The following is a 22,119-nucleotide window of genomic DNA, read 5'->3' as shown; positions in this document are numbered from 1 at the left end:
TTGTTGTTTAATCCTTTGTGTGCAGGATGCAACATAGTGTTTGATTATATATTTAGTTATAAGGTCATAGTAATCTGTATAAAGTATGTTAGAAATACTGAGGTCGGGAGTCCCGATTGTTTAGCCACAACCACACCCCCCCAAAGACATTTATGACCAGCCACCAAAAATAGTTTGTGTATTTTAATTATTTATCTAACCTTTATTTATCAAGGGTAATGGATGCTCTGCTGATCTTAAATGATTTCTACATTTAATTTTTTTTTTTTAAATTTTTCCCATATATGACAGCCTAATTGCACCATTTTTACACTAATATGTCTCGTCTTGGAATAAACACTACATATAGTTTGTGTGTAATTGTAAACCCCTCAATCTGTAAACTATACAAACAGCTAATAAAGGCTTCAATGGTAATTTAATTATGTGCTAAACATGTGGGAAAAGATAAAGTGTTGCATTGTTGTAAATTACTCAGTCAACAGATCGCACCAGTGTTTTATTTTTATCACACTTTAATATCTCACATGAAATACAGCACTTTGAGGGAATACATGTGCGCAAATATAGTAGATACTCCACATAAGTTTGGTTAATAACAAAAAATATGCGACAAAATTTAGACAGAATTTGACCAATATAATGTACTATGGCTTTGTATGATTCTGAGGAACTTAAAGAATAATTTGTTGCTGATTCCTAATCAGTCAAAAAAAGTGCACTATAACAGGCACTCCAATGTGTTTCTGCCCTTCAGGCCAGTTAACTCAAGTAACATGTGTAGCACAGGCATGCCACATTAGTGCCACCCAGTGGCAAAAAATACAGCATATTTTTGTGCAAATAATGTTTAATATCAAAGTAACCTGCGTTTTAGGAATTTCAATCAAGGGCACAAAATAGCCTCTTGTACTGTATGTATCCCAGAAGTCATTGGGGCAATGCAGACAGCAGTATTTCATTATCAAATGTCGATTCATCCATCGTGGATTCAAAATCACACAACATAAATGTGAATTAACAAGCGTCTAAATGTGTGTCAATGGCTTTAAAGGCAGCATCTGCAGCGGTTTTAGCAGTCAGAGGGGTTCGGTGTGGCGATGTTCACAAACGTTCATGACAGCAACGTGTTGGGGTGTTTCCAACCTGACATGAGGACAAATTACAGACACCGGGCTGCAAGAAACACAGCGTGCAAATTCAAAACGTTCCGGCTCAGGCTGTGTTGCGACGACGGCCGTGTTTCTCTTTCTCAGATCCCGGCTGATTGGCTACAGGTACATGCCGTTGATGAGGTAATCGGACTCCTCTGTGGTGAGGGGTCGAGCTTTCTTCAGCTTGTGTCCAACGAGTCTGAGACGACAGCCGATCATGAGCAGCAGCAGAGCGGTGATGATTATGCCGAGAGCCAGAGGAAGGATTGCACCTTCAGGGGGAAAGAGAGGTCATGTAGACAATTAGGAAGAACATGACACATAAAACAAGAACAGGAGGTACAGACAAACTCAAACTATACCTGATTCTGGTACTGGATGCCCTCCTATCACGGGAAACGGTTTGGAGACGGGGACGCTGCTCTCTGCCTGGCTCTGGGATACTTTTGGGGCAGCTTGCAAGAAAAAGGCACATAAACAATATAGATTTGGAAACACTTACTGGTATGTCAATAAAGTTGTATTGAAATGCGCTCTGGCTTTACCTATCTCAGTCTGTTTGGTGATTGGAGGAGCCACAGTTGCTGGTTTGAAAGCTGGACCTAAAAGATGTTTCCATGAAAACAAAAGAAAAAGAATTACAGTTGTTTTATGTGTTAAATGTGTATTAGATTGAAAAAATTAAATTGACAAGAAGCAGATTCTCACTCTTTTGTATACATTCACTGACACAGTCAGTTTCCTGGAGGAAGTTGTTATGGTTGCCCTGGCAACCGCCATACAGGAAGTGTTTGCATTCTCCCGCATTTTGGTCATAGTACCAGCGCGGGAAGGTGCCTTTACAGGGTCCCACAACCGGAGACGCAGCACATGGATCTACAGAGAGAGAGAGTCAGGCACAATACACCACTCATCAACTTTGAACTATTTTCTCCTCACATGGAGGGCACAAGATGTGGCTAATGAGAAACTAATTACTTTGTCAACAAATTGCACCAGTAAGTGTTTTTTTGTAATACATAATAAACTTAAATATCTCACATGAAAGAAGGGAAGTTGTTTACAATGAAGAAAAGACTCCTGAGAATGTACTACCTGCCGTAAAATACCGACGGAGGGGGAGAAGCCCTTTTTTGGTCAGTCTCAGCCTGATCCAGGGATCAGATGGCGGAGCGGACAGAGGGGCTTTGTTCCAGCCCTCGGAGAAGATGCTGGCAAAGAACTACTTTCCCAGGGAATGCTGAGTGTCCCTGTGGCTTTGCCAGCCCTTTTGAGCTCAGTGCTGTGACTCAACGGCTGCCTACAGGGCCTCCATCTGCTTCTATGTCCAGACACGCACTAAAAACTCTCTCTCTGCCTCTTTACAAACGGGTACCGCACTAACGACTCAGCGATGGAGGATCATATTGTGATGCTTGTAGATTGCCACCCGACCCTGTATTTGGAACGAGCACTCTGTTTTGTATCACACACTTTTTTTAAGGTGTTCAACATGAACACAACCTTTACCTTGACTGGCTGAAGCCTCCTGTTGACTGGGACTTTGTGGAAGAGCGGCGTTGCTCCTGTCCTGAGGTGGTATGATGTTCTCAATGCTCTTTCTGGGCCCAGTCTGGAGCATGGAGCCATCCTCTGCCTCCTCTGGCTGAGGCAGATCGGCAGGGTGGGTCACTGACTTCCTGTTGCTGTCAACTAAAAAACTAGTTAATGAAGTTCTCGAATTCCTTGAACTGATTCTTACAATACAAGAGACTACATGAGATGTTCACCATTACAAAACAACAAGGGTTTCTTACAGATTGGGCAGAAGATTTCATCGGAGCGGTCTGGACAGTGTTGCTTCCCATCACAAGCGTACGTGATGTCAATACAGCAGCCGTCATCACACTTGAACTGGTACTTTGAACAGAGACCTGTACAAACTGTGGGCACAACAAAGTTACAGTTATACATTTGTAACAGTCTTAAACTGGGACCACATAAACCCAGCTCTTAATGATTAGAAAATGTTGAAAGTACTACATATATTCTTTAATGCTGTAGCATCATCAGTGCTGCCATTTAAACTGGCTGAGCAGCAATACTTTTTGCACACACACACACACACACACACACACACACACACACACACACACACACACACACACACACACACACACACACACACACACAAGATACATGTTTTGTTGAACACTTCACCTTCTGCTTGGTGTTTTGGTGCCAGCACAGTAACAGAGACGTTGTCGGAGCTTTTCTGGCCCACTGTGTCAGTGACGGTCATCTGGAAGGAGTAGACTCCCTTCTGGAGTCCGCTGATCTTCAGCAGCCCTGGATGAGTCGCCTTCAACACATACAGAAATGATCAGGTTTTAATTAATCACATGTGCACAGATTGAAGTTAGTGTAGGCTACACTTTTTAAGACAGTATTTGTTTGAGGAAAATATACTTTTTTTTTTATTTAGATAACTGCATAACACCATAAAAATACACATTTGCCCTCTTACAAGCACCTACTAATCTGTAGTCGTGCAGATATTTTCTTTTTGTGTCAAGACAATGTGAAAAGATCTTTGTTTGTGATTCTTAATCTATTAAAAAAATACAATTGAGGTGCAAAATAAATACCTGAAAATTGTACTTCATCACATTTATAAAAAAATCAAATACTGCTGTAAAACAGTCCTGCTTATATACAGTATTTACATCATTGCCCAAAACGACCTAATACACCTTGTGGTGCTAAAGAGATGGATACAATCTACGGCGGACAAAAATATGAAGGTTTATATGTTCCTATCGCTCACTCCTTCTTGAAAACTTCAGCAGCAACATGTCTTTCCAAAAAACAACATCTCAATTACTTAAGTGTATAGGACACATTGTATTAGACACTCCGCATGTTGCCTCTATGGCTGTGAACAGCGGGCAGGCTCCAACATGGCTGATGTCCTTGGAGCAGGTTGGGACGTAATAAACTCTTATCTCTGTTGATACAGCAAGGTATTATGGAGCTCTGGACACAAGCCGCCCTGTTGACTTATTCAAACAAGCAATTTGACACTGGTGTCTGCGAGAGCGATTAGTGACAATTCATACTGCAAATTAAAATGTTAGAATCGGCTGATCCCCTGAGAGAAGAGAGAACAATAGAGCAACCCCTGTATCTTTTCTTAATTCACTCTGTGTTTCCTCTAGTGTGTGTTCTCAGGCTTTCATTACTCAAATGGATGCGCCGAAATTAACCTGTATACAAACATTTAATACCAAGATGTTGGCTTGACGATCGGCGTGCACTGACCTTCATATTGATGGCCGTGTCCCCCTTGACGAGGGTCCATTCATAGTGGTCGATGCCATGGTCGTCCACGCTGTCCCGTCCATCCAGGACGGCCCAGTCTGTGGGCAGCTGGATCACCACATCCTGTCCGGCGTCGCTGCGAGGAGGCTCATCCACATCTGGAACATCACACAGGAAAAAAAAAAAGATAATAGAGGATGTGTACTACACGGCTACTTTATTTCAATTTCACTCTTTTGTTAGCACCAAAACCTCATTTTAGAAAAAGCTGAATAAGATAATAGTTGGTATTTTTACTTTACTTAAACGGTAATCAATCAGCTGACCAATCATTTCAGCTCAGTATCACTAGTAAGTCAACAAATAAGATAACTATTGTCATCTCAGTGTCCTTATCTAATGTTGCAAATCATTAACCCAGCCTGCCGGCTTTATCAAGATTAAGCAGTTGCTAGTGACTGTTTGAATTTGATTATCTTACATACTAGAGAGAATAAACTGAGACTGCAGACACGTTTTCTTTAGTACTATAAAGTTAGATAACCCACTTTGGAGGGCTAATTTCTGTTCTATAGATACATCAGAGTAAATATTGCTTAAACCGTCCTATGATACATTATGCCATTCCTAGAAAACAAAGAACCACATTACAAATCATTACGTAATGCTTTGTTCCCTACATTATAAGTCATGTTTCTATAAAATCTGCATGTTAAGTAAAAAAAAAACCTTTATATTGTGCTCCTTCCTCCGTTATATATTTTAATTTAATCAGCAGTGTTTTAGTTGAAGATGAAACGTTAAAGACTATCATTTAAGCTTCAATGAATAAACCATGGGTATGTCATCTAGAAGGGTAAGCATATTGATTGGTTGTCCATAACTAAAACTAACTTATTATCTATCCAGGATAATTGTAAAAAATGGCCCTGCAGGATTTTAATATCAACACAAACAGGCTATCCATGCATGCACAACATCATCTCAATCATTATCAATCACATGGACCAATACTTTCTATATTCAGGTTGTTGTCGTCATCCTCCCACCTTGTGTATCGTCCTCATGTCCTGCCCCGGGCCCCCTGGCTGCCCCGCTGGATGAAACAGGGAGTTGTCCCTGCGTGGTGTTGGCTGTCCGGCTGTACGCGGTGAAGCCCTGCTGCGGGGCGAAGCTGCAGACATTTTTGCTCCTGTAGGTGCAGTTGAACAGGTAGCAGCTGAGGCTGTCCCCGGGCTGCCTCAGGTCCTGCTGCACCACCGCCACGGTGCAGTGTGGCTGGGAGCAGCAGGCGTGCAGACAGTCCCTCCAGGTGTACACCCGGTCCGGGGCCAACAGGAAGGTGGCCCCTTGCTCGATGGAGGCCTTGGTCCGGATGATGCGCTCCCCGACGGCGTTGAAGTCGCCCACGCACGAGTCCAGCGCATCGCCCGCCCGGTACGTCTGGTCCTGCTGGAGCTGCTTGCGGAATTCCTCCAAGAGCTCCTCTACGCCCGATATTTTGGATTTCAGATCCGATATGGGCAAGGATCGGGTGTCGATACGTCGGACTGCGTTCAGCAGCACGACACAAGCGAGCAGCAGCAGCCGGGGATGCTGAAAGAGAGCCATGTTGTTCTGTTAAACGGCGTCTCCCCTCTTCTGCCTCCGGCTGGCCTCCGACGCAACCACACAGGGAGAAAAAACGGCCTTCCTACATGAACTATATCCCCGTAATACTCACTTAAAACACGGTATTTTACAGAGTAATCGTCTCCAAATCACGAGCGGAGCAGCGAACCGTTTGTCCTCTGACGATGCTAGAAATCTGTAGTTGTCATGGTGAGGGGGAAGACGGCCGCGAGACCGTTTGGCTGCTCAGCAGAAACCAGTGACGTCACAGTGATGGATAAATATGGCGAGGACACACCTGCAGCTCTGTTTACCTCCCTCTCTCCACCTTTCCACAGGTGTTTGCCTTTAGAAACGGGAACACAACAGGGAGACATTTTCACATTTTCATTACTCTAGCTTTTCAATAGTTTTGTTTTATTGTAATATTTTGAGGCTCTTGTCTGCCTGTATCTATATTAAAATTTGATTTTAACAGTTGAATCACTCTGTGCCTATGAGCTTACTCAAGTTAAAATGTAAAAGCTACAATATTTTTTATGAAATCTTACTGAATTTTGTGACTATACATCTTTGTTAGTCAGTTTATTGAGCGTTACTTTTGACAAGACAACCACTACAGCTTTTATTTAATAAAACCATTATGCTAATATATGGCTTTAAAATGGAAATATAACTTAAAATGACTAAAAAACATTTGACAATTGTCAATATATACAGTATATGTAACTTTTCTACATGAGTAAAGAGAAACCATTGCATTTACCAGCCTATTGTTACAATAAAAACATTTCTAACACATTTCTTTCACAGTTTCAAGATTTTTTTTTTAATAGGACACAAAAATCGTGAATAATTTTAGATATGAAACAAAACTGACACACACTGCTCATGATTATGTTCCCCATTTCTGACATCATATTTTTAAAATAAAAAAGGTCAAGGCTTTTTCATAGGACATTTTTCCATTACATCTGATTGATGATCATATCAAGACAAGCAAGGTAAGCACAATTTTGTCTGTACAAAAAAAAAGAAAGAGTAAATGATTTAATGTAATATAAATTACTTACTGAATATTATATATCCTATGATTTGTGATACTAGAAAATACAATACTATACAATTGATTTTTCACGTGTTCATTATAGACTCATGGAGATTTAACTATGTTTATCAATGCGTTTTAAAAGCACATACATGTCGTTCACATATAATTCTGTAACACAATATTTACACGTTTATGAAAAATAAAAATGTAGATTCGTATTATAAAAGGAAATGTGAGAAAAACTATTTAAATAAGTCTCAGTATGGATAAAATACCAAAAAACAAAAACAGGGCATGCATGGACGTCCTTCAGATTACCATAGCAATTAAATTAAAAAGACATTTAAATAAAGTAGTGATAAGATGCCGATGTTAAAAACATTAGTACAGATGATTTTGAATGTAGTATTTTGTATCTCAGGCTTGTATTAGAAAACGGTCAGTCCCCAGTTTTGTAAACATTACATCTTGTAAAGACAGGAGAAACATGTTTGGACAGTTTCAATATTTCTCACCAATTGTCATTTTTAACGCACTTGTAACAAAAAGCTGTGTAATGTCCATCAGGCATAGCAAAACTAGTGGCACTTCTCAGTAATTGTTGCTTTCAAAAGGACCTTCCCCCCCCCCCCAGAAAATTATGAAAATACTCTGACAAGACCGGTCCAAGAGTGTCATGTGTGAGTGGAAAGCTGCTCTGTGTACACAGCAATCACAGGTTCTTCTCCTAAAAGTCTTGCTCTTATAATTACTGAGGTAAAGAGGAGAATACTGGAGTTGTTGGGACAAAGGTCCGGGCTTTTCCAAGTGGTTGTTGCCACTTAAGGCCTCAGGTTGGCTTCTGCCTGTAGTCTGTGATGGCCTTCCATAGTTTACACAGGATCCCGCCTCTGACAGGAGACAGAGAAAAGAGGTTACAACATACAATGTGCAGTATGCTACTGCTTTAACCAACAGAAATGACACTCTTATATGTCCTATAACTGAGCTTTTCAATATTATTTGCTGTCTATAATTACCCATTATATCATTTTCTAATGCATTTTAGTTTCTCTTGTCCTGAGAGTCAGAAAGCACTTCTCTGACTGTACATGTATGTGCATAACATCATTATCTGTCAATTAATGAAGCAAGGTTTTTACAAAGTACAGAGAACAGGTTCCATTGGCAACTATGGAGTTCAATTTAATACTTTTTAAGACCTTTTTAATACCACAAAAAATGTAATTCATACCTGCTTCACAGTCAAATTGGCCAAAGTATGAAAGCAGTAGATGATACGATAATAGTATTATTTAAATCACATTCCTTTCAGTACTTCCCCCGCAGTGTACAACAATAATTCCTATATAATTATTATGATGATGATATAATTAATGAAATTAATGCAAACTGGCCCGGATAAGCAGCAGCAAATGTATTTATGTATTTAAAACAAATTCATTTAAGTTCATTTAGGTTCGAGCTACTCGATTCAGTAGATTTAGGTTCGAGCTGCCTTGCTACTGTAGTCAACAGTAGTGACTATCTGTATTACTGTAATAGGTCTCGACAAATACGGATTTAACAGCCTCCTGTTCATACAATTCACTGTCGCAACAGTCTCACTTATAACTTGTAAATTAATGATATCTCCCGGCAGCCCACAACTGGATACAAAAACATATTATAAGAAAATAATACTTCCTACAGCAGGCAAGAGAAAAAAATATACAACTTTTTAAATACTTTCGAAGGCGTGTTTTGAGGAAAGTGAATCCATAGCTTTTTAAGAGTTTTCAAAATCTGCAGATAGAAAATGTTGTCGTTTTTTATACTACCACTGGGGGGCGCCACATGCAAAAATGTACAAATCTGACACATGCAGTGATCCTTCATCAATAATTGTTTTTGAAATGTTTCACTCTTATGTGATACACAGCTACAAATGAGAGAAATATAAAAAGGAGATGAAAACTGTAGTAGTAGTAGCTAGCTAATAAACATGTTGAAACTATGGACACCTTCATAGGATTTCTGAGAAATGAAGCTGCCACTATGACTCACTACAGTGCCGAGTTGCCCGGTGCAAACCTACAGAAAGAATTATGCAACAAAGAGTTGTCTCAGCTTCACGACTGTTTCTGGTATTTGGTATTTGTGAGTTTCAGCATGTTTTTTTTTAGTGAATACAGAAGTGAAACTGTGAACGGACACAAATAAAAAAAAAAAAAAAAACTACCTCAGTCTTAAACTCTTCAGATCGTCTCTTGTTACATCGTGGAGGATGTTGTTCAACGTGTACTCCTCGTTCAGTATCTGGAGAAACAAAATGCATGAAATGAGGGTGCAGGGTACAAACAGCGCTTCTGTACTAAACAGTTACACGAGATTCAAGAAGACGTAGCTCTTTAGGTTACCTTCTGTTCTTTGTAACTGCACAACGCTTTATACCATCTTTTATTCATTGTTTCATCTAGTTGCAAACCGCTCAGTAACATTGTTTAAAAAAAGCTTCATAATAGTATCTCAAAGATTGTTCTGTGTGACGTCAACCAACAGACAAGGTGCAGCTCCAGAGTAGAAGCAGGGACTCACGCTGTCTATGGAGTTCTGGTCAGCGCCGTAAAGCCTGAGCCAGCTGGTCATCTCGGAGTCTTCACGTCTCTCTGCAGGCGGACTCCTCTGTCCCTCGGGGACACCTGATGATGAGGGGACGTCTGCCAGAGGATATAGGGAACAGACTGCTTTAGACACACCGGACCCATTCATGCAACATTTGCATTGGAAAACAACGGCGTTCTGCAGCGTCAAAATAACCAAATGATGAGGATATCTTACTTATTATATGCTCCAACTTCAAAGCTGCCTTATATAGCAACACTAGCCCGTATACCAGCACCAGGTATGTTATTGTTGTTCATTTGTACTGTGACTAACCCGTATCTCATTCTTTGCCCGCATGCAGCTGATTTTCTAGCTGTGCAATGCAATTTACGGTAGTAAATAACACTTTGCAGGTGAGTTCTACAAACGTATCACAAATGTATTTGTACATGTTGCTGGCAGATGTGCAGCAAGACGGTACCTCTGAAAAGAACTATACAATGTTTGCACTAGGAGTTTGTCCATCTAAAAAGGATCAAGATAATCGCTTTAAGATGAAGCAATATCATCACAAGCAGGATGCACATCATGTGTAATAGATGTTTTCATTCTGGAATTCACACAGTTTGCACCTCCAGTAGGTGATGAGATTTCGCCGCACTTTTTCTGTGATGATGTATTTCCTACAGATCAGCCTCAATGAGCCACAGCTGCTTGTGAAATGTAAAGGCAGACTGGCAGTAGAAGCAGAAGTGGTGCTAGTGTTGCAAACAGTGAAAAGTGTGAAAAGGTAAATCAGATTGAAGTCCAGACCTGCGGGCTCAGATCGCAGCCTCAGTAGTCTGATCTCCTGCTCTCTCTCCCCCAGCACTTGTTGCAGGATGGCATGGTACTCTCTCTCCTTCGCCAGCAGCTGCTCCATCAGCCTGGAGTCAAACAAGTCGGAGGGAGGAAACACAACATCAGTTGAATGAATGAAATGACTAATAAAATTACATGAAAACTCACAGAAATGAAAGCCATTTTGCCGACAAACGCATCTAAATCACAGTAAATGTTCTCGACTACCTGTTGGTCTCCAGCTTCATCCGGCCCAGCTCCATGCTCACAGAGCGCTGTGCATTGTGGGACTCGTGTGAGACGGTGGAGCTGAGCGTGCTGATTCCCGAGGTGACCACGTTGTCGTCGTGAGCGGCGACGGTAGGTGCCCGGCCCTGGTGGGTGGAGTTCCTCCCCGGCTCGGCGTCGTCGTCAACGTCGTCCTGCTCGGCTGGGTCGCTTTCCGAGGCCAGGCTGAAGTGAGGCCTCAGCTCTGAACACCGACACAAGACAATACTTTGAAGATTTACTGGATGATTACGTATCATGTCATAGGAACTGAAAGAGATCAGATTCCAGACACACAGGTATGTATAATTATGATTTAATCGTAGTTAAGTAAATAGTAGTAGTAAGTTAACGTTACACTTTTCTGACTCAATCTAAGATTCAAGATTTATTGTTTGGTTTCATTCTGATGATCACATCTCATTGTGTAAGCTCCTGCAAAAATACACAAACTGCCAGACTGAGCTGCACGTCAGCCAAGCTTTACAGCTGCTACTAGTTCTCCTGTTGAGCGGGCTTCTTAAAATCGGATGCTACTCCATTGTGCTCATGTGGATGGCGTCAGTGTTTCAGTTGTCATCACAGAAAATCCCCCAGCCTCCCAGATGTCTGTCGTTCAGCAGAGAGCTGTAATTACTGTAGCATCCAGGGGGAAACTCCCACCACAGCTCCTATAGTTATCGGGCAGCCAGTGCTTCCCTGACAGACCGCTGATAACGTATTTAGAGGTGCTCTGCTCGGGACACTGATGATGTTACCTGGCACCAAGATGGTGATGGCGGTCTGCACAGCTTTGCGAATGATGTTGTCCAGAGCGAACATCCAGTGAGGCTTGATGTTGTGGTTTCGTAGCACTTTGTTTACCTGAAGACGTAAAGCATTATAGTTAAAGTGCTGTATTGTTAGACTGAAGACATTTCATATTGTCGGTATATTTACTGTAAATTGTTTGCACTGATGACCAACAGGAGGCATCAGAGCGTCATCTTTCTGCAGGATTACGCAACACACCCCTTACAAATATGAAAACAACCACTTGCTCTTGTGCCATTTCATTTGCATAACTGCATTTCTAAAGGGGAAAAGCAGAACAGTCCTTTTTCACAGAATGTGCAATTACTCCTGACAGATTCCCCCTTTTATCGCCTCACTAAAAGGTTACAAGTATTTCACAGTTATCTGTCTGATCTCTGTGCAGGGCGAGCAGCAACATGGCAGCCTGCCGCTTTCCGCAGCTCATGTAAAATGACAATTATACTGAAGTGTTCAGAGCACATGGTTTATGAAGAAGGCTGGGAGCGGCTCTGCCTACAAATAGGGGGATGGATGATAAGACAGGAAGTCACGTGTTACACAAGAAAATGAGCAGCGTGTGAGGAGAATTTCAGCAACAGCTAAAGCCTGAAAGTAACGGCTTTTTACTGCTGTAATTTGAAACTTGATTCTCAGATAAGCCGAGGATAATTAGTCAAAAACCGAAAAGTATTCTAGTAAAGATGTTGGGTATGTTGGGTTTGATTCATCATATGAAATGCAAGATGTAGAATTCCTTCTGGACCCTCTATACAATCATTGATCTGGATGATACCTACAGCGTCCTGGAAGCTGAACAGCACGACCTGCAGCTGACTGATGGCGGTGCTTTCAAAGTCCAGCTCCAGCTTGAGTTGAGACAACGTGTTGGCGATGATTTTTCGGTCCGCCATGCGAACAAAGTCACCCAGGCTGACCACGAGGGTGGAGATGTGCTGAGGCTTCAGCTTCATTTGCTCAGAGCCCTGCAGGGGAAAAATGAAAGACGGGGTTAGAGGCCATGATAGGAACATTTGAAGTGTGCATGAGATAGTGTCCATTTGTCTGCTGACTGACTGGTGCCTTCCATAACCAACCTGTGTGAGGGCCTCCATCAGGTTGGCCACCACCTTGTCCCGGTCCTCCGTCAGGATGTGGTGCAGTGTGGCTCGTCTCTCGCTGTCCTTCCGAAGCATGAAGAAGCCTGAATCCTTCTCATCGGGAGACGGAGGTGCGCTGTGGTCCTCGAAGTTCTCCACTGGAATGCTGAGTAGAAAAGAAAAAGATTTTGGCTTTCATTGAACTATAACTACATTTTTTTTCATTTTTCAATTACAATGGAACTGGAACAGTTCGGAAACAAATGTGCATGTAAAGCTCATCTTACATGTACGAATACATGTGAAATGTATGCCTTAGCCTTAATTTGGATGCAGGAAAAGTGCAACAAGCTTCCTAAATTCTAACAGATAACAGGTGATCCATCTTATTAAAATCATTGTTTCTTTGATATTTTTTTCCTGCTAATTATAGATAAATTTAAAGAAAAAACATTTGTCTGTGCCGTCTGTGTGTGTCTAACACATCTTTAAATTAAACCCTGTGAAGAAATGATTTTATATTGTAAATTGTGTACTCTGTTTTTACCCATTTCTATCATGCGTTTGTTTGCTTTTTGTTTCTGTTTCACAGCCGGGCAACCAATTGCCCTTTCGTGACAATAAACAGATCGATTGATTGCTTGAACATAATTGATCGTGTTCAAATCTGACCATGATGGTCTTCCTATCCTTTGATTCAAAGGTATGAGGTTCATCCAATGTTGTTGTTTTGACATCTGATACCAACCTTTACATTATATTATTATTTGATTAAACTTGATTATTTTCATACCAACAATTGCCCCAAATGAGATTAAAATAAGATCACATTTATAACATCATAGGGCACTAAAGAGTGTTATCATTAGAATCAATTCCGCTAAAGGGCTTCATAGGCAATCAGCTTAGTATTTATCTATTCTACGATCTATAAGAAAACATTACGAGAGTCTGTGGTGAAGCAAAATTACTGTAAATGATCATTTATAAAAGACCATCATGACCCCATTTACTTTGACAAAGCACTCATCCTACCTGAGGAAGAGGGACCTAGGCGCCTTGACATCTCTCTCGCTGTAGCACTTCACGCTGGGCTTGAAGATGAAGGGGTTGGTGTTGAGGTCGTTTTCAGGGGAGACGGAGCCGTACTCACTGCTGCTGCTGGTGTCCTCCACCACCACCGGCACCGGCAGGGAGATGCTGCGGAGGTACTCTGGAGGACACGACGAACAACAAGGAACCTTAAAAGTGCCCGTTGCACCATTTGTGCACTAATAATCTGATGTTTTGCTTTGTGCGGCACAGAAGGAGACTGTTGTCTGAACCACTCAGCAGGTCGGAGCTGTTGTTCCGTAACAAAGACGGCATTCAAGAAGGAGAAATGAGTCAAAGTGCTGATGGAAGATTGGCTTCATTTTAAAGAAATCAGATAATACTCGACCATCACATTTGGGGAGAACAGTCACATCTGATGTATCTGGCTGCAAATGACCAGCCATTGTGTGTAAATAATGAAACAGTGGGTATAGACACTGCGACATTCAAACATTAGGAATGAAGTCATGTTGTGCAATGTCTATTTTGAGAAAAGGGCAGAGTCGTGCCAGGCAGGTAGCCACAGGCAGAAAAAAAAGAAAACTGTAGCCTAGATACTCTCTGGTAAAGCAAGGCAGATGACTCGGCACAACTGACGTCCAGATCATAAAGTAGTCCCTCTAGTGGTAAATATGTCTGAAAGAAGAAGAAGTTTAGAGAGCAAAGTAACTCACCAGTCCCCGGTGACAGAGCTATGGTGGGAAGAAAAAAACAAAAACAAACATGAAATATGCGTCAGCAGTTAACTGAGAACAAATTATTTCCATGTAAGACTGGCAGAATAACATTTCCAAGTACACAGAGAGCTTTTAATCTGTTTTGCTCTGGTGCCAGGGCACATGATAGCATCACTGCTGCGGGAAGCCCAACCCAACGCTTCCCAATCTTTTGATGGTCAGTTGCAGTGTTTATGAAAGGAAGCTGCCTTCTTTTTTTAAAAATGATTTTTAGTGTTTAATTAGCCAAGTCTGTTCAAGGAATAGTGCAACATTTTAGGAAATAAAACAGTTTTTCTGTTGAAAGAGAGTTTGATGAAAAGATCAATGTCACCCTCATGTCTTTTTGTTAAATATAAAGCTGGAGCCAGTACATGGTTAGCTTAGCTTAGCATAAAAACTGGAGCCAGTGGAAACATCTTGCTTGACTATATCAAAAGGTTCAACACTACTGTTTCTTGGCCAGGAGGAGTATCCGCCTGGAGTCTTGTCATCAGCGTGAAGCTGTTTGGCGAAGTCACTGCTCCCGGCCAAGAAGTAGTCCCATAGCCGCTTTGTTTTTGTTATTTGTTTGGTTATTGTAGGCATTAAATAGATACGCTATATTGTCTTAATTAGAGGGCTTTAGAGATGCTAGCGACTGGATTTTGTTACCTTTGAATAGTGTGACTAGCTGTTTCCCCCTGTATCTTTATGCTGTAAATGGTCTCCTCTTAGAACCAAATAAGCATGTTCCCAAAAATGTAAAACTACTCCTTTAACATTTGTCCTTCTCTCGTTTGTATTTGGCTTGTTCAACCTTTTATAGCTCCACTGATACTGAGAGAGGTTAAACTGCAGTTTATTTGTGTTTTCATCAACTCATGTGGACCTAAACGGAAGTGAGCCCACCTGTGAAGCTGCTCTTGCTCTTCTTCTTGCGGCTGGTGACGGTGAGGAACTCGTCGGTGAGCAGGTCGAGGGCGGTGGCACGGCGGTCCGGGTCTGGCTCGAAGCAGCGCAGGATGAAGGCTTTGGCCTCCAGCGACATGGAATCTGGGATCTCTGGGTGGATCTTAAACATGCCCACCTGCAGACAAAGGACACATGTTCAGTTCAGACAGATATAAAGAAGTTCAAAATAAAAAAATTAAAAAACAAACAAACTGAAAGCTCTGAAAAGCTCTCTAGGATGTCCTGCTCTTGGGGTAAAGTATTTGATTTAAGGAGACATCTTAAATGTGCAGCGAGTGTTTACCCAGTGAACTTTGAGACTGTGCTTCAGGACAACAAGAACCCTAGAAATTCCTGTTGTTGCTGTTGAGGAATGTTGATTTAAGACTAGCAGGGAGATGCCCCTCCCTTGATACATTCCACAAGGATGAGTGAAGAGTATATGAGGACTGTTTTACTATTTGGGACAACTCTACACACCATGCAAAGTCCACACACACAACACAAGATCTTTTTATAGATAAAGATGTGACTGTAATTACAGGTGCATGAATCCTCTGATCCTTGTCCAGAGAATGTGATGTTATCTCAGCTTCTGCTTTAATGTTGTGTTGTTGTACTATGAGGTGTATTCAGCAGAGCAACACACCCCTTCATTTGTTCGACTTCACAGCCCTTTAATTAAATCACATCTTATGGAAAATGCCATGATTCACAGCATTTACTGTCGTTAATGGCCTCCACATGGCTGAGAACAATATTTCATTAGTCTGGAGCGCTTTACATTTCCATCCAGAGCAAATACACATGGGTAAACTGAGCAAGTAAAAGGTTTCAAACAAAGACAAGTGCACACAGAAACTGGAACAAAACCAAACATGCAGGAGCGTGTGATTGTTCCTCTCAATGAGCTACACGTGTTTGTTTGTGTTCAAACAAATGTTCGCACATAGACAATATTTGGGGTTTCTACTGAGCTGGATCACGTAACAGCACGCAGGTGGCAACACAATGCAGGTGCACAAAGGGCTGACTCACTGGTTTTTGTTCCCATATAAAGAGGAACTGAGAAGTGCAAACCCCAAACATGTTGATTATTTCACTAGATGCTGTTTTTGTCATGAATTTTGCTCTTAGTGAGCATTCAGTAATTAACTAAACACAGTGGGCTTTAAAAGGGTTGGTAGGCTGGTAGAAGAAGACTTGCACAACAGTTCATCTGCTAGTAGTTTCCATGTACAGTAGGTTTGCACCATTTTCAATGCATCAGTCGAACAGTCAGTTTGAGGGCTGATAAAAGCTAATTGTCACAAATAGTGTCTTTATCAAGGCAATAAAAACAGATACTTAAAGATACTGATGTACTGTTGGTGTAGGTCACATTTTAATGAAGATGGCATAGTGTCAAAAGGTAGTGTATTTTTCTAACAAGTAACCTTTTTTACTTTCTTCTCTCCTTTAAATCACTGAAAATGTAATTTGATTACAGTCGTATTTAACCTGAACAAAATGGTGGTAAGCTTAAAGTTAACTTGATCTTAAAAAAAAAAGGTGGGATATACTTTATAATATATGATGTTTATCAAGGGAGCAAGTATCAGCTTCATGGGCACCTTATGGTAGATGTCACTACAGAAACAGATGTTCAGCAGCCTTCTTCAAAGCGTTGGCTAAGATTAAACACAGCACCCGGTGGGATGATGGGGTTCGTTTTCGGCACCGTCTCTCACCTTGAACATTGCAGCCTGCGGCTCTCCCAGTTCATAGAAAGGTGGTTTCCCAGTTGCCATCTCTATGATGGTGCAGCCCAGAGACCAGATGTCCGCTGGCTTGCCATATCCTCGAGGACCCGTGTCAATGATTTCCGGAGCCATGTACTGCAGTGTGCCTGGACAAACAAGCAGAAATACATCGATATTAGGATGTTATTAATACTTTTCAGTCATGGTGTATATGCTGAGTGGGGTGTCAGAGCTTGAGCAGGGATGGTTAAAAATACATTTTATAATTATTTGCTTGATTTGGATCTGGATGCGTTTGTTTTATTAATTAATTGTTGGCACTTTCTGATCTCTCATGCTTTTAGCTTGTCCTTAAAGTAACAGTTCCCCATTTTTGAGAAATATTTATTTATTTTCTTGCTGAGGCTCCGGTCGCTGAACCTGATAAGTCCCCGGAGTCTCTACTGGGTTCCTGGCAACTGCTCTTGGCTAAGAAGTAGTTCATAATCCTTTGTAAGAGGTGACGAATTGACGACTTCATTTCAGTCACGGTACGGATTTTAAAAAGCTCTCTAAGCTAATAGCCTCCTGGCACCAGGTTGCTACTAGCTGGACAAAAAAAGAGAGTGATATTTATCTTTTCTTCTATCTCTCGGCAATCAAGCAAATAATCATATTACCCAAAATGTCAAAGTATTCCTTGAAACTGCAATCAGCCAGATTAGCTGTTTCCCCCATTTCCAGTCTCTCTATGCTAAGATAAAGCAACTGGCTGCAGCTTCGTAACGAGCAGACAAACTTCAGAGAGGAACAATCATCTCATTTAACTCTCAACAAGAAAGCAAATTAGTGTTGCTTCCAAAAATGTCGAACTACTGCTTTACGGTCATGTTTAGGCGTCATCTGTTATGATTCTCATGATTTATATGATCTAATTCCGACCTTGCTGCTGCTTTTGATCAAATAACCGATAAATCATTGAATAAATCACAGACTGTGACCTTTTCAGCAATGTGCAGGAAGAGCAAACTAATGTTGATTTCATGCATACGAGTCTACAAGTGTCAACAGCAGAAGCAAAAGTGTCTGCTTCTGGCGAAATACATACTGTACCCTTTTGCTCTTTGTTTGCATTTTAACATCGCCATGTAAACTAAACTAAACTAAAGATCAAATAGGCATTGCAGTTATCTGCTCAGGATCGTGTCTTGAATACATTTTCAAGGCCACAAAATGTATCATACACAAAAGTGGTGAAGGTGACCTCAACAGCAAATGACAGACCCTGATATAAGTGCCAAAAATAGCTTGCAGTAAATCTAATTATAAGTTGCCTCTGTCCTGAGGTGAAGACACAATTCTTGCAAATGACCAATCAAGTTACATGAGCTTTTAACCAGGGCTTATGGTCTATGAGCAACAGCAAAGAGCCTCTCTCTTTCATCGTTAATCACAGCTCAGTCCAAAGTAACATTTTCAGCTCCCCACTGAAAGGACTCTTTTGTTCTAATAATAGCCTGCTGGGCGATGTTTGCTGCTTTTAGGAGCTCGTGTACGGAGCTAAAAACAGGCGGGGACGCATTTATAGCCGACCTGGTTTATAAAAAGGAGTAGCCCAGTTTCCTGAAAGCGCTCCACCATTCAGGGTAAGTCCCTGTCTGTTCCAATCAGCTGCCAGATGCTCTTATCTAAGAGGTTAAACTGAGCTGCAATTGGCCGCCGTGGTGTCGACATCACACGGGCGCAAACCTGCCTGCAGACTTGTGCCAAAGTGAACAGCAACAGCCAGGTATTCTCAGTGATATCACTTACTGGTCAAAGAGCGGAGACCGGATTACCGCTCTGAAAGACAAGTATTAGCGGTGTGGGGTTACCTCACTGCTCAGCGTTATTCATGGCCACTACTGAGCAAACTTTATTTCCTTGTTGGTTCAAGGAAATGGAGATTTATTAGAGAACAGACATCTTAAGGCATTCTCGAGGGTTTGTGTGAACAAGAAGTAATGGGGTCAGAGCGTACCTGTGAAAGTCTCAGTGCAGGGGTTGATCCCAGCCAACCTCTTGGATGTGCCAAAATCTGATATCTTCAGAACACCGCTGTAAGTGTTGATGAGAACATTGTCGCCCTGCGGATTGAAAAAGACATCCGTGAGAACAGATGCACCCATTCGCCTCCCTGAAATCCCATGATGCCATCGAGATTATGTGAGGTGCTGATTGCAAATCCTTGAAAAGCGACAAAGAGCAGGTTACAACGAACAGGCTGCGTGGGTGGAGGAGGCCGACATCCCAGCCAAAACAAAGAGATTAACATTTACGGGACGCTAATGATGCTTATATGACCGTGTTGTTGAATCAGGTGGACGCATGGGGGAAGAGGCTGCTGACCTTAATGACTGTATGTGATGGAAGTGTTATCAGTGTTGGTTTGTCATAACTGAGATAAAACAGCGAGGGGGGGGGGGTTTACATAAGTAAAAAAGGGATGTCAGGATAACTGTTGTAGTTGAAGAGGTCGAAAGAAAATGCAAAAATGCTGCGAGCAGCTGGAACGCTCCTGGAATGCATTCACACCAAAGCAAATGTAGCGTTCCCAGACTGTCACAGGAAACGAGTTTACAGAGCACAAACAAACAGTGAAGGGTTTAACAAGGACACATTTTAAATCAGTTTACTTCCAACTTCATTAGGCCTTTTCAGACCAAACTGTTCTGGGGATTCCCTGAGAGGAACTGCCCACTGGGGAACTCCCCTTACAACTTTATTTTTCTGTTTGCATTCGCTGAAGTGACACAAGTTCTCTGATGTTACTGCCGAGCCAAAACCTGCCAATCAAACAGTGTGGCATCTGGAGAGCGCTGACATCTTTCCCTCTGGATTTCTTGTTGACAAAGCTCAGGTTTCTGTAGGTGGTGCACTATATTCTCCTTAACTAACTAACTAACTGGTTCCTGAAAGAAGCCTCGACATGCAGCCTTGGTCACCATCCTCGCAAAATGTAAACAACTAATAATACATTTGAATGTGGCTTAAGCGCAACTATGTTTTTCTTAATTTTATAAATAATTCCTTTGTGAAAATAAGCCTCCAAGAAGCCAAAGATGCAACAAAGATGATAAACTAATTATTATATTAATTGTACAATGGTGTCTTCTTCTGTTTGTTCACCTTGATGTCTCTGTGTGCTATCTGGTTGTCGTGCAGGTATTTGAGTCCCTCCAAGATCTGCCGCGTGTAGAAACCGATGGTGTGCTCGTTGTTTTTCAGAGGGCCCCATTTGGACCTCAGCAGTGCCGACAGACTCCCTTGGAGGCCACGGGACAAAGAGCAGCAATAATCAACACACCCATTCTGACCTGTGATCAGCACAACAGTTCTGATAAGTCCGCAATTCAGAGCGTTGTGTATCTTTCTACCTCAATTCTTCTGTTAAATCACGTACAAACTCCACTTTCAATGCATTTATTTATGAAACAGTTTTAGTGATGAGTGTAAATGTTGTTCTTTTGGATAAAAAATGTTTCACAAGATGTTTCAGGTAATTTTTTGGTTGTTGCTCGACTTTTTTGGAACTGTGGAAATCTGTTCTCAGACAATTTAGTTCAGTGCACATGTATTCTTTTTGGTAAAATCTATCATTATTCAGGTAAGAATAGAGAATAAAAGAAAAACAAATAAAAGATAAGCAAGAAGAGCCACTTGAAGAATTTCTTTAACATGATACTTGAGAATATGCAGCCTGATGAGCATCCTGTCCTTTTATTTCATGCTTTCAATAGTGTGCATCTCTTGCTTGAAACTATTCCATCTTTCAGTTCCTCTTTATAAGAACATAACAGAAACAGCAGGTCTCACCTCCAGGCACCTGCTCCATGAAGATCTTTATGAAGCCGTTCTCGCTGATGGACCCGAGGTACTGGACGATGTTCTTGTGCTTTAAGTGCTTGTGAAGTGAGATCTCCTCGTGGAGCGGCTGGGAGTACCTGTATTAAAAAAAACATTACGTTACAGTGTTGTGTTTGTGGTTGGAAAGGTAGTGAAGATGGTTCAATACTGTGGAGTTTACTGAACACTCAATAATAAACAGTATTCTTTTTCTATATTTTGTGCCTACAGATACAGATGTTAGCGGTTCTTTATTTCCCCTTTTGTGGGATTTTGGAGGTTTCCTGTTGGTTGAAGTTCAAAGGTCACAGATTTAGTTGAAGATGTATTAAAAAATCTAATTTCATTCAATAATTGTTCCACCCATTTTAGTGTACAGTGAAGTTACTGAAGTGACGTTATACCCCTCAAAATGAAAATGTAAAAAGTACTGAAATTACATGACTTTATTTAGATTACAAATTTTGATGATTAAGTATTTAACTTTAATAGCTAATAGAAAACAAAAATCTCAATGAAGTTATCAGCAACCAACAATTTATTTTCATGATCAATCAATAACTAGATACTTTCAAGGTTAAATTGAACGGCCTTGTTCCAAAGGTCCCTGGTGTTTTTTGTGCTTATACAATGACTGAAATGATAATTTAATGATCAAAATTGTTGCAGGTACATTTTTCTGTTGATCAACTGATTTATTCAGCACTAACCTAGATGAAAATGAATCCTTAACTATCTCAACCTGATAATGAATTGATTGATGGTCTTAGTGTGCATTACCCAGTAGAGAAAGAAGACTTATTGAGATGTCGTTGTCTCTGTGTCCTTTCCTTGAGGTGACAGGTAAACGGGATGGATAAAGCTCAGATGCCAAAAGCCAAAAGAATAAAGCAGAAAAAATGTGATCCTGATATCTAACCAGAACAAAAGGAATCTCTGTACACTGAAAACATGCCTACCAGCAACTTCTTTTCACATTCTGCTCTATGCGTCTCTATGCGTCTCTATGCGTCTCTATGCGTCTCTCTCTCTCTCTCTCTCTCTCTCTCTCTCTCTCTCTCTCTCTCT

The 22,119-nt window shown here is 41.2% G+C and overlaps 2 protein-coding genes across 2 annotated transcripts in view; both read right to left on the bottom strand.

Moving 5' to 3' along the window:
• Positions 1–13: 13 nt before the first annotated feature.
• lrp11 (low density lipoprotein receptor-related protein 11) lies at positions 14–6,778 on the bottom strand. The gene is made up of 9 exons (XM_031861771.1): positions 5,504–6,778; positions 4,455–4,612; positions 3,354–3,495; positions 2,951–3,076; positions 2,664–2,846; positions 1,863–2,030; positions 1,700–1,756; positions 1,517–1,609; positions 14–1,426 (listed from the first exon to the last, which is right to left on the bottom strand). The coding sequence occupies exons 1-9, from the start codon at positions 6,063–6,065 to the stop codon at positions 1,272–1,274; spliced, it is 1,644 nt and encodes a 547-aa protein (XP_031717631.1). The 5' UTR covers positions 6,066–6,778; the 3' UTR covers positions 14–1,271.
• Positions 6,779–6,870: 92 nt separating this feature from the next.
• The window catches only part of map3k5 (mitogen-activated protein kinase kinase kinase 5), a 61,021-nt gene continuing 45,772 nt past the window's right edge, over positions 6,871–22,119 (bottom strand). The window contains exons 16-30 of the mRNA XM_031861770.1: positions 21,022–21,149; positions 20,335–20,471; positions 19,187–19,292; positions 17,176–17,333; positions 15,404–15,581; positions 14,471–14,488; positions 13,737–13,914; positions 12,699–12,867; positions 12,402–12,587; positions 11,568–11,673; positions 10,771–11,014; positions 10,516–10,628; positions 9,694–9,815; positions 9,338–9,414; positions 6,871–8,006 (exon numbers count right to left, since the gene is read on the bottom strand). Coding sequence (XP_031717630.1) covers positions 7,946–8,006; positions 9,338–9,414; positions 9,694–9,815; positions 10,516–10,628; positions 10,771–11,014; positions 11,568–11,673; positions 12,402–12,587; positions 12,699–12,867; positions 13,737–13,914; positions 14,471–14,488; positions 15,404–15,581; positions 17,176–17,333; positions 19,187–19,292; positions 20,335–20,471; positions 21,022–21,149 — 1,981 coding nt within the window. The 3' untranslated portion in view covers positions 6,871–7,945. The remainder of the gene's footprint in view (positions 8,007–9,337; positions 9,415–9,693; positions 9,816–10,515; positions 10,629–10,770; positions 11,015–11,567; positions 11,674–12,401; positions 12,588–12,698; positions 12,868–13,736; positions 13,915–14,470; positions 14,489–15,403; positions 15,582–17,175; positions 17,334–19,186; positions 19,293–20,334; positions 20,472–21,021; positions 21,150–22,119) is intronic.

This window comes from Anarrhichthys ocellatus, unplaced genomic scaffold, assembly GCF_004355925.1.
Source record: "Anarrhichthys ocellatus isolate YVR2014 unplaced genomic scaffold, GSC_Weel_1.0 scaffold25, whole genome shotgun sequence".
Classification (NCBI taxonomy): domain Eukaryota; kingdom Metazoa; phylum Chordata; class Actinopteri; order Perciformes; family Anarhichadidae; genus Anarrhichthys; species Anarrhichthys ocellatus.
The sequence above is the reverse complement of the archived record's forward strand: the minus strand, read 5'-3'. Positions and strand labels throughout refer to the sequence as shown.

Bases quoted from the DNA above. Each gene is read 5' to 3' on its own strand.
- lrp11 (XM_031861771.1), bottom strand. From the start codon at position 6,065: ATGGCTCTCTTTCAGCATCCCCGGCTGCTGCTGCTCGCTTGTGTCGTG. The intron at 4,613-5,503 runs GTGGGAGGATGA...GTGATGTTCCAG, and splicing joins ACATGAGGACGATACACAAG to ATGTGGATGAGCCTCCTCGC. The intron at 1,427-1,516 runs GTATAGTTTGAG...TTCCCCCTGAAG, and splicing joins GCATCCAGTACCAGAATCAG to GTGCAATCCTTCCTCTGGCT.